Here is a 15,988-nt window from a genome sequence, read left to right on the forward strand (position 1 = left end):
CCTTTGAACTGCTCTTCCACTGAGTCTAGATAAGTTTTAGCATTTTCAGAGTTAAGCATTGCTCCCCTGATAGCAATTGAGTTGGAATTCTTGATTACCATCAGACATATTCGGTTAGATCTTTCCCACCTTTCATACGCTTGTTTCTGTTCTGTTGTGCTTTCATCCAGGGCCGGCCCGTATATGTTAGAAACTAAAGCAAGGGCTTTAGAGCATTCTTATCCGGATCTCCATCCCCATCTTTATAATTACACTACAAAACACTACATTTCTCTCTCATGTTCAAACAAAGTATTCCCAAATTTACAAAAAATCACTACATTTTCTCTCTTCACCCTATAACTTACACTTACAACCACTCAAAACATTACCCTATAATTTACAAAATCTTCTCACAATAATACAGAGAATGAGTTGGGAATGCTCTTAGGCCCACAAAATTTTGAGACCCTAACTTTAAGAAATATAAAAAGTATATATTGTATGTATAAATTTTTAAGTTGAATCCAGTTTAAACGAGATGGCTTTGATGCAATGGTTTAGGGTAGTTCTTTTACTTTGGGTCACCAGGCATCAAATTCCGTCAGTATCTTTCTTAAATTTAGTTTTTGGAATCAGCTCAAATCCTACATTTATTTTTTAGAAAAAAGGATTAGCTCAATAATTTCAGCTAATGCTTTAAATACTTTTTGTTTTTCTTATAATAAAAATAATCCTACATTTGGTTTTCAGTTGCATCCAAAATATTTTGAGTTAAGAAGATTAAATTTTAACATTACATTAGTTATATGCTTCATTATTTTATTTTATATAATTAGGATGATATATTAACATTACAATTATTTTATACAATGTATAGGGTTTTATCTAGGGGTGTACACAAAACCCAAAAAACCGATTCGAAACCGAAATAACCAAAAAACCGAACCGAACAAACCAAACCGAATTAGAAACCAGCGGTTCGGTTTTGAACTTTAGCAAAAACCGAAATATTGGTTTTGGTTTGGTTTTGTATTTTGTTAAAAACCGCAAAAACCGAACCGAACCGAAATAACAAAAAAAAATCAAAATAACCATAACATCTTAACTGTAACCATTAAAAGAAAATCTACCGATAACTATTTGTTTAGTTTTAACATATGGTTAATAACAAATATATTTGTTTTCTACATATTACTAAATAATAGTACTAGTAATTTTAGTTTTGATTTTAAATCTATCTTTTATAAGCTTTTAATAATATTTGAGGTTTAAACATTCAATATTCTATTACCATTTGTTTAAATAAAAAAACAAATATCATGCCCAATTTCAATATCCTGGGTCAAGTTTATTTTGGCCCAAAACGTTTTGCCTCGAAGCAAAACCGAAAAAACCGCATCCAAAACCAAACCGAATCCGAAAACAAAAAACCGAAACCGAACGGTTTTAAAAAGTCATAAAACCGAAAGTTTGGTTTTCGGTTCGGTTTCAGTCAAAAACCGCACCAAACCGCACCACGCACACCCCTAGTTTTATCCACAAATTTTTTCAATATTTTTCAATCAAGTTATTTTCATGTTGTGTTTCAAAACATTTATATTTTGTTTGGTTTCTTTTAAGAGACAAACATGTACAAACTTATGTTATAGAATAAAGGGTCAAAAGATAAATGAAACTATGGTCTTATATTTAACTTATTCATCTAATTAATTAAATGTGGAGCTGAACAAATAAAAAATTAAAACGTAGAAACGCATTATAATTTTTTTTTTAAAAAGGCCCCGAATATTTTATTCGTTTTAGGCCACCAAAATGGTTGGGCCGCCTCTGCTTTCATCAGTAAGAGTACTCATACACCACCCCCATATGCTTTACGGCTCGTATAGGCTTATACGGCCGTATAGTGTACAAATGACTGACAAGGGGAAAAAAGGCTCGTATAGGCATTAAATGGCTCGTATTCCTCCCTGACAAACCATAAAACCTATACGGTTGTATAAGGCTATATGACCGTAAAGAAAACATTTGCATAAAATTTAAGTTGCCTTTTGACCACTATTAATTGCTGCCAGAAAACGACTATACGAGCCGTATAGAGAGATTTTCAGTGGTGCTATACAACATATGAAAGGGTTGAAAAGAAGAACGTTTAAAATTGCTAAAAAAAATATGATGCAAGTCAGATAATATATACATTTTTTTTAAAAAAAATGTATATACAGCCGTATAGGCCTATACGACCCGTATAGGGCTATACGAGGCACTATAAACGATGGCGGACAACATCAGACACAAACTGACACCATTTAGGTGCTATACGACCGTATAGCCCTATACGAGCTGTATAGGAAAAAAATGGTTTGTGAGGATCATAGGTAATGTGGGAGGATCCTGAGCCTAAAAAAATTAGTACTTTCAGTCTTTTCTTCAAGTTTCTTGATTGTATTTTACACTTGTACCTGAGAAATTTCTTTTTAAACCGATTATATTTTATTTATGCAAGGTTGAATTTCGACAATCCAAACCGGCCTATTTCAAACTTCATGACGCTCCTTATGTGAGTAGCACAATCTAGCATAGTACAATCTATATGATGAATCAACCCTCCTCTTTCACAGTGTTGAATATTGAAATAGAATTACTTCTCAAATGCACGCCCTGCTTGCGGTGCGCGCATATAATGTATATATGTGTGAACCCACGGGTGGGCAAAAGTGAAATTACACTAATTTTGACGTTATTTTACTAATCTCGTGAAAATAACGTTAAAAGTGACGGAAGATTAATCAGGCATCATGTGGTGGCGTTGATAGCCGAAAGACAAGGGTACATGCACCAATCAGCCGATGTCCCGATGATTGAGTGTTATGTGCCTTATATCCAAGGCTTGATGCAAAACTACTATCGAGCCGGGGGTCTCACCGGAAGCAGCCTCTCTATCCCTATGGGGTAGAGGTAAGGCTGTCTACATCTTACCCTCCTCAGACCCTACCATAGCTTTGCTATTGGCAGGATATACTGAGTACGATGATGATGATGATTACTTCTCAAATGCAAAAGCGAGTGATGAGGAGCGTGCAGTGTTCCCTGTGATCACATAGGTGCCACCTCAACCCCTGCACACTCTTCCCGCATGTAAACACATCCTAATGGCAAGAGATATTGTATAAATTGAGTAGACTCAAATAGATTCACTATATAATTTAAGTTGATTCAAATGATTCTATGTTTGGAGAAGAACAATAGGCAACTTGAGTCATAAAACAACTGTTACATGCCATAACATCATAAACAACAAATGAATAAACATTCTTAAGACATCCTTCTATAATCAGTACCAAATGCCTGTGTTATTTTACTCACCAAAAATGGTCCAAAACAATCTCTGTAAAAACATCCATTAGTACACACCCCTCCATGAATGCCACTTCAAACTCAACTGAAAAACCAACGGATTCACACCCAAAATCCCTCGATTCAACCTGGGATCAAACACATCAAACCCCACCCGATTCAAAGAATCCAAAACAGCTTGCGACCCCACGGCAGGCAAAAGAACCGATCGAGCCTCTTTAGGCACGATTTCCACCAAGGCTTGAGCCTTCTGCAAATGAGCATTAGCCGTTGATGCCATATCAAAAACCGCTTCACTAAGTCTCTCACGTGAATCCATTCTTATCTCCAATTTCTCACCTTGCTTTAAAACCAACCCGTGTTTTTCAGCCACTTTAACCGGTATGTAACTAAACTGGTGGCTACGGTGCGCATGATAAGGAAGTGACTTAATAAGCAAAAGCAATCCACTCGCCTTCCCAATATGTGAAGCTGCATGATCTGCTGCAGTGGATGTTATACCGCCTGCTTGAAGAGTCGTATACAATATAGTTGAAGATGTATCTTCTGCATATTTCTCCAGCTCTTCAACTGTTTGGTAAACATCATCAACACCCCTTTGAGCATCATTTATACGCGCCTCAACGGACCGTTTCAACCAGATTTTGCTAACTTTTTGCTCAGATATGACAGATGCAAGAGCCTGGGCTGTTGGATGTTCAATAACTTTGTTTTTGAAGATTTTGTCAATGGCATCTTGCCACCAAAGAAGACGCATCAACCCAATTTTGGGGTCGGAAGCAACGTCCATTGCTCGAGATGTTTCAACATTAAAGGCACGCAGAGCAAAACCGGCCCTGCGTATGCATGCAGGTAGTTCAAGTAGGCAGAGATAGTGATGGTAGTCATAGGTTCTGACTTGTTGTACACAGTGTGAAAATGCAGCTTTTAAGCTGCATGAAGTAGAAGCACCACTCATTTAAACTCGATTATGAATGTATGATTATGGCCTGAAACACCATGTAATTTGGTTAGGATATTACTAGAAGGTTTTGTCGCTTTTTTCTTGTTTCATTATCTAACTTGTTTATTGACTAATTACAGAAAGACAAACTCATTCAACTAGATTTAGGCAACAACTTAGGGCTGTATACGAACTGAACTGAACCAAACCAAACTGAAAAAGGTCTTGTTCATGTTCATCCATCAAGCTTTTATCGGACAAAAGATCGGTTCACAAACAGTTAATTCAACGAACACAAATGAACACAAACAATGTTTTATTTAATTCGGGTAACCAAGAATAGTCAGGGTCAACGGTTCAGTCCGGATACCAAGTTTGTGTTGCCATGATATACGATTAGATGGCGAGCATGGATACAACTAGGGCTTTTCCCAGTTCTATACGGGTGTCTTACCCTGGAATTAGAACATTTATTTGAACAACCTCAGCTATGAGAGGTTTCTCTCGCTGGGAGTAGAAACATCAGCTGGGACAGGCAAAGAATCATGAAAGAATCTAATCGTGTTAAGCATTTTGTGAAAAGAAAGATAGATCTTTTTTTGATTTTGGGATTTTCCAAGTACCACACCCTTCTAAATATATATCTTTAGCATTCATATTCATATGTTAGCTTTACATATAATTTATCACTTAATAATCATTAGATATATTTTATAGTTAATAATTTTGCTTATATCTATATGATAAATTTAAAAAAAAAACAATCAAAAAGTATTAAAAAACCTTTAATGAACAAACATAAGCAAACAAACATTAACGGATGTAAACAAACCCATTATCGAACGCTCACGAACACACTTGAACGAAAATGGCCTCTATTCGTGTTCGTTCATTTAGTTAATCGAACGGAATCCCTTGTTCATGTTATCATTTATCAAACAAACAAGCACAAATGAAAATGTTGAAACTAACCTAAAATATGTGTATATAATACTCACGATCATGCTTACTTAAGCTTTCGTAATGAAAAAATCTGTCATGATTGATCCTAAACAGTCTAATATAAACACCACAAAGTTTGTTAAAACTAGTAATCTCAAAGGCAAAATAGATATAGGTTAGATTTGAGAGTAAAATGGCTAGCAATTTAAACCCTCGCTCTTAAAAACAGTTAGTGACGGATTGAAAAGCGTACCTGAATAGCATAGTAATCAGAAGTGAACGGTGGTTACGGACGGTGGATCTACCGCCGGCGAGATATTGTTGAAGGTGGTCGTGTGGTGGCAGAGTGACCCTAAATTAGTCCGCCCATGACCCATGTGGTTAGGCGCACGTTGCATTTCAACCCTCCAAGTTTCCCACATGTTCATATTTTGCACCTTAAGTATATATAAAAATCTAAAGTACTTGTAGATAGAATATACAAGACTTGATTTTAGGTTTGTGTTGTTTTACATGCGTATCCTTGTATGTAAGTCTATATTTTGTTATCTCGTCTAGTCGAGCCAAACCAAACTTAAAATCCCCAACCACTAATGATAATTTATTGAGCCAAACCAAACTTAAAATCCCCAACATAAAATAATTTATTATATTAGAGCTAAGCCAAGCTCAAAAGTATATGTTAATTCATTGAGCTTCAGCTTGAAACTCAAGTCGAACTCAAGCTAGACAATGTTTGTAAGGAGTAACTACTTTTTAAGTTTATAAAAGTATACATATTTCTTATGCAGACCGTCAAAAGAGAATATTAACTTATGTAAGATGGAAGCGTGAAAATCGGATGAATATATTTCTTTGGATTTGTATAAAATTTATTACTATATAGTATCTGAAGAAACACTAAATGTCCCCGGCAGATTACGAATAATCTTAGGGTTAAGTAGATGTTTCCCACGAGGGTTAGGTCCGGCAAAGATGGTTATTCTTCTCGACCTGCAAAACATACACCGTGAGCTCGTCACTGAGAAGGGGGGGGGGGTTCCTCCTTGTGACCACCCTCTGGCGTGAGAATCAGACTAGATTGCTCTGAATATAAGTGTATATTAAGAGAAATAGCTAGAGAGAAGATAAGATGCTGATACCGTTCCAAGGTGTTGGAGTATTTATAGCCGAAGGTAGGTTTCCAAGCAGGTACGGCCAGCTGTATATAATATTCATTTTCCACCAACTACAGGCTACGTACGTGCCACGATGGGAGTTGGTGGGTAGGCAGCGGCTAATAGTGACATTTTGTACTGGAGCGTGCTCCTCCTCGTACTATTGTCGGTGAGCTGTCACCCTGTGATTGGTTCATGGGCTGCTTTTGTCAGATCTTGTCTATTTTGTCCATACCTTGGCAGGTATAGTACAAAAGATCTTCCAGAAGCGTACGGACTGGCTCTTTTGGGCGGGAATATTCCCGCCTTGCTCATTCTTTCCTCAGGTGACATTGCTGTAGTATGAGTTAGTGCCTTATGCGTGTAGCTTTACTGTTAGTGCGGGTAGCCTTCCTTCTTGGCTTGTACCCACAGCTGCGGGAACAGGTAGGGTACTGTACCAAGGGAGGCTTTCCTGCGGGAACAGATGGCTTACTGCGTGTAAGGTCTTCATCTCTGAGCATGGTGGGTCCTACGGAACCAGCTGGTCTTTGCGCAGACGTACCTCTTCAAGGTGTGTCTTGCGGGTCCAACTGGGCTTTGCGGGGACCTACCTCTTCAAGTCCCCCCAGTCCATTGTTATTCTCATGAATTGTTAATAAGTGAGGTGAACTTTTGGACTTTAAGCAAGGGGTTTTAAAGAGGGGTTTTTTTTTTTTTAGGTTTTCCGTGGGGATTCTTCCCGCGGTTTTCCTAATGTCACTTGCAGAAATTCCCGACTTTTCTGCCTGATCTTTGGTTATGATGCGGGTAGGTGTTTAACCTCTTCGCAAGTCGGGAGCGTTGAGTTTCACTTGTATAGATTCTTCACGAGGTTTTGGTAGTTTTGGACATAGTGATCAGTTATGTTAAACCACCAATTCCACCTTGAAGCTTCAAACAATCTAGTTCTCAACGTTCCCGCCATGCGGAGGTGTTATTTCTCTTTCCGCAAGCATGGCCCATAAGATCCTTCTTGGGTTCAATTCCCTGCAAGTGCTGAGTATGTGAAGGGTTTCGCCTTGACACTGTACCCGCACTTGTCTTACGGTTCCTTGTTTTCCAAGGTATCTTGGCTTCAATTCCCTGCAAGTGCTAAGTATGTGAAGGGTTTCACCTTGACACTGTACCCGCACTTGTCTTATGGTTTCTTGTTTTCCAATGTAAGGGGGTATATTCCCTCTTATTTTTGAATCTTTTTGAATCTTTCTGAAATTCAAAGAGTTGGTGAAAGGATAAGGACAGTCCAAACGGCTGAAGGGACGTTGGCGTCTTCTGACGGTTTCAGGACGTACAGGAAGTTATGATGACGTGACAGCATGTGGTCAATCAGGACGCTTTTTCAGGCGCGTGGGCGCGAGTTTCATGTCACGCGCCATCCTGACACATGTTGCCAGCTTGCTTTATCCACGTGTCGCCGTTTCATTGCACCTGCGCTCTCTCTCTCCTCCGCATTAAATTCATCGCATTCATTGCGATGAGTATATAAGGGGGGAGGGTGTATCTCATTCCATACTTTCACTTCACTCTTCTTTTTCTATGCGATTTCCGGCGAATACTCTTAAATTTTCCGTCGAGCATTCTCCTGAAATCGCTCTTTAACATCTAAAAAATGTCTTCTTCTACACATGATCCCGAGGTTAACGTCGAGGAGTCCGATGTATACCTCGAGAACCCGACGTCCACGTCTGATAAGGACGATAAGAGTACTGTTGGCGAGTGCCAGTGTACTCTTTCTGTCGATTTATACCACTATATCGTCAAGAAGTTCATGCTCGATCCTTACGAGCCTGAGTTTCCGGAGCCCCACCAGACGGTGTATGATGCCCCTAAGGGCAAGATAGGGGTTTATGTCTCATTCTTCATATATGGGAATCTATTCCCATTAACGAAGTTCGTATACCGTGTTTTGGAGAAACACGGTGTGCATTTGACGGAGGTGCACCCGATGGCGATTGCTAAAGTTCGCCACTTCGAATGGGTGTGCTGTATTCTGGGCATCGAGTCCCGCGTCGACCGCTTGATGACCTTCTACTCCTGGAGGTGCATCCAAGGTTGGTATACCCTGGTCACTCGGATCAAGGGGTTGAAGATCTGCGCTACCGAGCGCAGTCTTCGGTCTTGGAAGCGGGAGTTTTTCTACATCTCCGCTCGCGTCGTCCCCATCGCGATGACGTTCAAGAACGGGAGGGCGCTCCATAACCTTCACGCCTCCAATTAACAGGAGGCGGAATGGTTCGCCAAGATCTCCCAGATCCAGACTCCGGTTTATCGCTTCGCGGAGTCTGGGATGGTGATGTTCGGGATGAGCCGCGTGTGGAAGGATGTCGGGTCTGGGACGCCGCAAATACCCATCGTCCTTGAATACGGTTTGATCTCTACTCCTTACGGTATGCTCCATTTTTTGTGTTGGTTTAGGGTTTTTCTACTAACACTGTTATCTTTTCTTATTTCAGAGGGGAACGACTTACAATCGCCCCTGCATCCGCGGGAGACTGGTGGTCCCGCACGGTTGGGTACTCGTGATCTTGACGAGAACGAGTTGCCCATCTAGGAGCAAACTGCGGATAGGTTCGTAGAAGTCTATCCGGCAGGTCATGAGATCCTAAGCGCCACTCGGCCAGGTAATAAGTTCTTCAATCCTCGTCCTCTTCATGCTCAAACTTCTGCTGGAATTCCTCTGATTTTGTCATCTTTTGATGAGGAATCTGCAGATGGGCCCTTCTTTGTGAGGAAGAAGAAGGCTGCTGGCGGGAAGGGCAAGGCGAAGGTCGCTTCCGTCGTCGACCTGGGGAATCAGTCGGATTCCGAGACTGAGAGTGAGGAGGCGGCGGGGGACCTTGGTGCTGGCGAGACCATTGTCTCGGAGGTTGAGACGGCTGTCACCTCCGAGCAACCAAGCGTTGCGATGGTGACTGGCGTGAAGAGGCCAGTTCCATCGGGTTCGTCTCCGCCCGTCAGGTCTTTCAAGATTAAGAAAACCCGTAAGTATAATTTTGTTCTTTATGCAGGAGTGGACGTATCTGCTTTTCAGAGCGGTGCGGGAGGAAGCAGTTTAGGACCCACGACGATAGGTTTGGTCAACCTATCCGAGGCGATGACCCAGGAGGCTGCGCCTGTTTCCGGTGCTGGTTCAGTTGCCCCTACTGTTGAGGCAACTGTTCCAGTTATTACTTCATCTCCGCCGGCCGTCAGTGTTATCTTTACCACATCTTTCACTGGGCCGGCGGTGACTTTTTCTGCAAGCTCATCCGCAGCGGCGACCACGGTTGTGAGTTCATCTTCACTGAGTTCACCTCCGATGGTCTCTACCACGGTGGCTTCTACCATGCCCCCTCCGGTGTCAGCGACTACATCGTCTATGGCCGGTTCTTCAGGTATGTTTGGGGTTGGGACCTCTAGCCAATCTTTGCCTCCTTCCCATCTCCCTGACCTCTTGGATGGATATCCCTTAGGTTCGGGTGACGGGTTCGGCGGCTACCGGCCTGTTATCGACCCTACAGGTGCGTGGGGTTATTTGGGCCTATTATCCATTTTTGTCATTTTTTTTTCTAACTGTTTTTTGTTTTTGTAGTTTCGGATTCCAATGAGGTGTACGCTCCACGGTGGAATATCCGCCGGGGAACGACCCTCTGAACGGCTGCGGACTGCGTCGACTAGGCGCGCCATGCCGCCCCAAGCGGTGCGTTAGGGGAGGCAATGGCCAGCTACCAGGAGGGTAGGCTGTCCAACGAGCTCCGAATCCTCCTTGCCCGGATGCAGCCGCGCGTCGAGCTACTTTGTCGTGAAAACGACAAGTTAAAGACTGCGCGTAGCCTGGAAGTGGCTCAGGCGCGAGCATTGCGGGAGGAGAACAAGAGGCTTGCTGCCACCGCCACAGAGAAGGAGAAGGCCTTCAAGGACCTTGAGGTCGAGATTCAGGCCAGGCATGAGGCCCGTTCCAAAGCTACCCAAGCTGTTAACGAACAGCTTAGGTTGGCCAAGGAAACTGCGCGTAATGCGACCGAGAGGGCCACCAAAGCTGAAGCCGTTGCTGAGCCTCTGCGCACTGAGAACGAAGAGCTCAAAGCCAAACTAGAGAAGCTTCAGCAGGCTCATGATGCTTTGGCTTTAGAAGATGCCAAGAAGCTCCAAGAGCTCCTGGATCAGAAGGGTATGCTTGATCGCACTGAGCGCAAGCTCAAGGGCGTTGAAGAGGCTGCTGCTAAGGATGTGTTGCTTGCCAACCTCAACAAGAATGAAGCCGAACGCGCCCGCGATCAAGCTCAAGCTACCCTCCAAGAAGCTCTGATCACTAAGGAATGGCTTCTACGAGAAGCGTTGCCGCAGGTACGCGTAGCTCCATAATTTATTTACGCTTTTCTTTATACTTAGAAAAGTTCTTTTATATATACTTTTTTTTGTAGGTTGTGCATCGGATTTTCGCGAACACATCTTATGACGATGCCATAAGTGCAGCCCTCAACGTTTCTCATGAGGATGGAGAGGAGGCTGGTTTCCTGCTTGGTCTAGGATTTGCAGAGAAGGGCATCCCGCCTTCAACCTTTCCTTTACACGATGTAGACACTGAAGCTGCCTACGACCAAGCTGTGAACCAGTATGCTGCCTTCCCGCATCCGGTTGTGGAGAAGGTGAACGAAATTGCGGCTGCTGATGACGGGCTAGCTGTTCTCAAGGCTTTCCTCGAACCGCCGCAGACAACTGATGGTGCAGGTTCGAGTGGGTTTGGAGGGAGTGGTCCTGAAGCTTGAACCTTGAGATCCCTTCCAACCGTTAGGATAGATTTGTATTTTTGTAGGCGGGTAAATACCTAGCCATTCTTGTAATGTTTGAATTTTTATTGTAAATATAAATATTTTGTTAACGCCTTGCCTTGTAAACATTATATGAATTGCTCATGCATATTTTAGTTTAACTTAGCAATTTTCTAAGTGTTTTGAATAAGTTAACCTTTCGACGCGTGTTGGATAATAGGTTACTGTTCTGTTTCCTCTATATGGTTGTGTGGGTAGAACCGTCACTTTCACTTAGTAGGATGACCAAACTTTACCTATATCTGACATGCGTGAAGGTTTTCCTCATCTTCCTCTTAGAAATATTTACTGTTTTTGTGTTTACGCGGGTTGTGCCGCTTTCCACACGCAACGACTTACTTCTTCCCACACTTATTTATGCGGTGAATACCGGCATATCAGTGTGGTCAGTTCATAAGTATAAAGGTAAGGCTATCAACATAATGTGAAAGAAGAATCATTTCCATTAGAAGTGGCTCTAGGCCTTTTCTTTACAAGTTTGGAATTGATCTACATGTAACATTTGCGTAATTGAGCTCCATTCCATGTTCTTGGGATGGGAGTGCCATCGAGCCTTTCGAGCTGGTATGCGCCCTTTCCCAAAACTTCTTTAATGATGTATGGCCCTTCCCAGACCGGGGCCAGCTTTCCTGGGCGTTATTGGTTCGAAGCCTCGTTGTTACGCAGTATGTAGTCTCCGACATTGAAGTTGCAGAGTTTTACCCGCGTTTTGTATTACTTTTGCATTTGTCGCTTGTAGTTCTCTTCACGCGCTGCGGCTAAGTCTCTGCGTTCTTCGGTCAGCATAAGGTCTAACCGTCTGTGACATTCATGATAAAACGAAGTACACTATATTCATTATGTAACAAGTAAACGATAAATCGGTTAATTCGTAGTGCTTAAACGAGTAACCGACTGATACTAACTATGACCCGTATACATACTGAGGGGTCATATACGAGTTATATATATGTTATAGAGGCTAACATATTGATATTTAGGCCTCGGTACGTTTAAAACTCTTTAAACGAAAAAGGTTTCGTTTATCGATACGCTATAAGCTTAAACGCAATCGTTAATGTCAAAACAAGCATTGTAGCATCCGTTAAGCCGAAAAAGATTTATAAAACACTTATATGATATGTTCTAAGCAATCCGTGAAAATATTTTGGAATTTTACAACGAGTCAGTACGTTTTTCTTATTTTACAAAAATAAGCTGAAAAACACGCGTTTTTGCGCTATCTCTCACACCCGAATTAATTTTCTTGCGAAAAACCGAACCCGAACTAAACTTGAAGTGGGCTTTTCATGTTTGGGCTGGTATAATCAGGTTAATGGGCCAAAACAGCCCATTAAGGGGTTTCCCAAAGTTCCGATCGCTAGCCCCACCATATACCACACAATTGTTTTTTTTTTACATAACTTAAACCTTAAGTCATTTTCATTCATTTTAACATACAAACCATTTTCAAGTCCAGCAGCTCAAAACCTCTGTTCTCTCAACTTCCTTTCAAACCCTAAGGTAAGATCCAATTCTATCAAGTTTTAACAAAGTTTGATGCATATGATTAACATATAAACATGTTTTAATTAGTTTTAAACATGTTTAACCATCCAAAAACCCTAAAAATCAAGTAAAATTATGTTTTGATGTTAAACATGTTTACAAACCAGGAACATATACTTTTTTGGTCAAAAACGCGGATTAGAACATGAATACAACGTTTTTACGGTTAGAAAGTTCGGTTTGAACCCAAAACCGAAACCCTAATTATCAAGGCTGTTACATGGATGATTTATGCTTGGTTTGATGTTACATGATATGTAGATATACTGAGTTTGCAACCCGAGACCCGGAAAGTCGTTTAAGCTAGCAAAATTCATCGAAAACCGACAAGGTAAACCCGTAATACTCGTTTAGGGGCTGTTTAGTATTAGGTTGTGACGTGCTTGTTTTTAGCTTGTGAAAACTTGCAGGGACATTAGGGATCATATAAATGAGTCCCTGTTCAAATTTGGTAATTTTTCGATAAACGGAGAATATTTGGTGAATTTATTCCCGTTTATGAGCGTTTATTTGGGAAATATAGCTAAACATATTGAAAAATTATGAAACTTGGTTTTGGAGTTTGATATGGGATGGTAAGATCACTGGTAAAGTTTGGGAATCATTGGAAATGTCTAAGTATGGTTTGTGCGATCATGGCTTAACAGAATTTTAACAGCCGAAATACGCACAAAAAGGCATTTTTTCAAAAGAGTTAGGTTCTGGAAATTTTGCAGGGGCTATGTAATGACATTAAGGCCATTGGTAAAAATTATCGGATTTTTCGGAGGTCGTTTGATATAAACGGGCCATTTATTACACGATTATAACCTATAAAATGAATTTTTATAAATAAATAAATAATCATAAAATTTCTGAAAATATTTTTATAAAATTCTCCATGTCTTAATGTATTTTTACAAAAATTTACATAATTTATATATAAGTACATATTTAGTTATAATTAATCAAAGATTTAAATTATAATTGTTTTAACGAAACCGGCAGTTTTGTGTTTAACGGACTGACTGGTATGTCAAAATCTCAAAAGTGGCCAAATATCATATTTTTGAATGATATTAATAAAAACGAACTTTTTACGAAAATTCCGGACAATTCGGGTGAATTGTGCGCGTTTTGTATAATCAAAACCGTGTAAAAACGGAAACGAACCCTGCAATCAAACCAGACACCGAAACTTTAAAATTCTTTCATAAATCAAATCATTTTATCAATCAATATATTTACTTAAGTTTTATGTGATCTTACCTAATCCCGAAACGTATAAACGATCAACTGAGCTAGGCTCGGAAAACGGTGAAACTGAGCCAAATCCAGTTTTAAACATTTCATAGTATACAACGTCACAATCTAAGACTATGGTCATGTTCTGGGCCTAACAGCTATACCCAGATTATCTATACAGCCCGACTTAGCTTAAACACTGTACTAGTAATAACAATACGATACCGTTTATAGGAATCAGGCTATAAACGAGACATCTGACTATTTGATACGTGATTTCTGTGCGAACTACGATAAGGTGAGTTTCACGACCCCCACTTTCTAAACTGTTTTACGAACTTTTGGGGTGAAAAGCATGTTTACATATACTGATATACTTGAAAACGTGTGATGATGTGGATTATCTAAGTACTAACACTTGACAAGTCCCCACAAACACAAGTGATTAACTTCGTGCCGGTGGCGTGTGGATAGTACTATCGGTTTGACAAACCCAACTGTGACAGAGCCGGTGGGGTAAGCCGGAACATATGTAAAAACCAGTTGCACATTGTCATTATATATTTACATACTGCTATGTGGTGTTAGACATAGTACATACATGGGGCAAATTGGCTGTTAAATGCCAACAGGAGTGCATGGGCAGGAGAGGCCATGCAGTATAGCTCGTTTCGGTTTCACTTGTGGCTTAGTATAATGCATCATACACAGACATATATACATACACACTGTAAACTTTACGAACTCGTGTACTGATTTCATTGAAACTCGTGAAACTTGAAACTCACCAACTAGACGTAGTTGACCCGTTTTAACATGATTTTCAGGTAAAGCAAAAGTGGAATGATTTGCTTACATGCTTGGTGTTAGAAAGACAAGTTGAATAGCTGTGAATAGACGCTGATATAATACTGTTTAAGAAGCTCGTAAACCGGTTATGTGTTTTTCACCTAGTTTGTAAACATAGTACCTACCCATGTAATATGATGTAAATTAGCTGTTGAATTTTCTTTATAAACAATGTTGTTGATACCAGTGTTATCTGTTACATTCCCGTATTACGCTTCCGCAACTACCTAGTCGGGGTGTGACAGAAGTTGGTATCAGAGCCATTGGTTATAAAGAATTAGGATGTCCCTTAGGATACCCTAAGATAACCGTAGGCTCGATTAACTCTGGGAATAAAATAATATTAATTAATATACACCAATGATTCTCGTGATGAACGCGAATGGACAAGTGGGTTATTATGGTCCGGAACGTAATAACAGACTTGTTTGTACGAGGAAATTCGAGAAGAAGTCGATAAACAATCGAATAGGTAAAAACAGCAACATATGTGTATAAAATATAATAATAGATAAATATCTGTGTATATAAACGATTATTTGTGCTTATGTGTATAAATACCTACATGTATTCTACTATGATTAATATAGAAGGATATTATTCTTATCACTAACAATTGTGCAGGAATATGTCAAGAACTACTGATCGTTTACTTAATACCCTACCAACAGGGCCTGAGGAGGAAGAGGAGGATCCGGAAGAGGAAACCGAGGAGGAACCAGAAATAGGAGAAGGTGCAGATGCAGTAGTTCCTTACGAGGTACCCGCAGATCAACACGACTTATCGGGTTATCGTTGTGACACCTATCCCCCTAGGGAATCCCCTAGGAATGTTACAGGACAGGGAGCTACTAGTGCTTATCGTTCACCTGTTAGAGCACCCAGATCCCCTACTCCACCTGTACAGCATACACCAGTACCCCCACCCACTATTAGAAACCGTCAGACCGCTCGCATTTCAGTGCGTCCACCTGAGCACGCTTCTCTCCCACCTCGATCTACGTACCATAGGGGAGAAACATCGCGTGTCCAGGTAACCGAGATACCTATTCCTACTTGGGGTTTACACGCCCCGGTACCCGAGCCACCTCGTCATTCTGATTCAGCATGGTTTGGTTTAGCAACTGATCAGCTCTTAGAACACTCACATTCGATAA

The 15,988-nt window shown here is 40.8% G+C and overlaps 1 protein-coding gene across 1 annotated transcript; it reads right to left on the reverse strand.

Moving 5' to 3' along the window:
- Positions 1 to 3,144: 3,144 nt before the first annotated feature.
- On the reverse strand, positions 3,145 to 4,324 carry LOC143548489 (uncharacterized). Its single transcript, XM_077039642.1, has one exon. The coding sequence runs from the start codon at positions 4,292 to 4,294 to the stop codon at positions 3,383 to 3,385; it is 912 nt and encodes a 303-aa protein (XP_076895757.1). The 5' UTR covers positions 4,295 to 4,324; the 3' UTR covers positions 3,145 to 3,382.
- Positions 4,325 to 15,988: the final 11,664 nt, after the last annotated feature.

This window comes from Bidens hawaiensis, unplaced genomic scaffold, assembly GCF_021521415.1.
Source record: "Bidens hawaiensis isolate Kalapana, Puna unplaced genomic scaffold, B.hawaiensis_p1.1 tig00015188_1, whole genome shotgun sequence".
Lineage (NCBI taxonomy): Eukaryota > Viridiplantae > Streptophyta > Magnoliopsida > Asterales > Asteraceae > Bidens > Bidens hawaiensis.

What these genes read in the sequence shown, in the direction of transcription:
- LOC143548489 (XM_077039642.1), bottom strand. Translation starts at nt 4,294, where the DNA reads ATGAGTGGTGCTTCTACTTCATGCAGCTTAAAAGCTGCATTTTCACAC.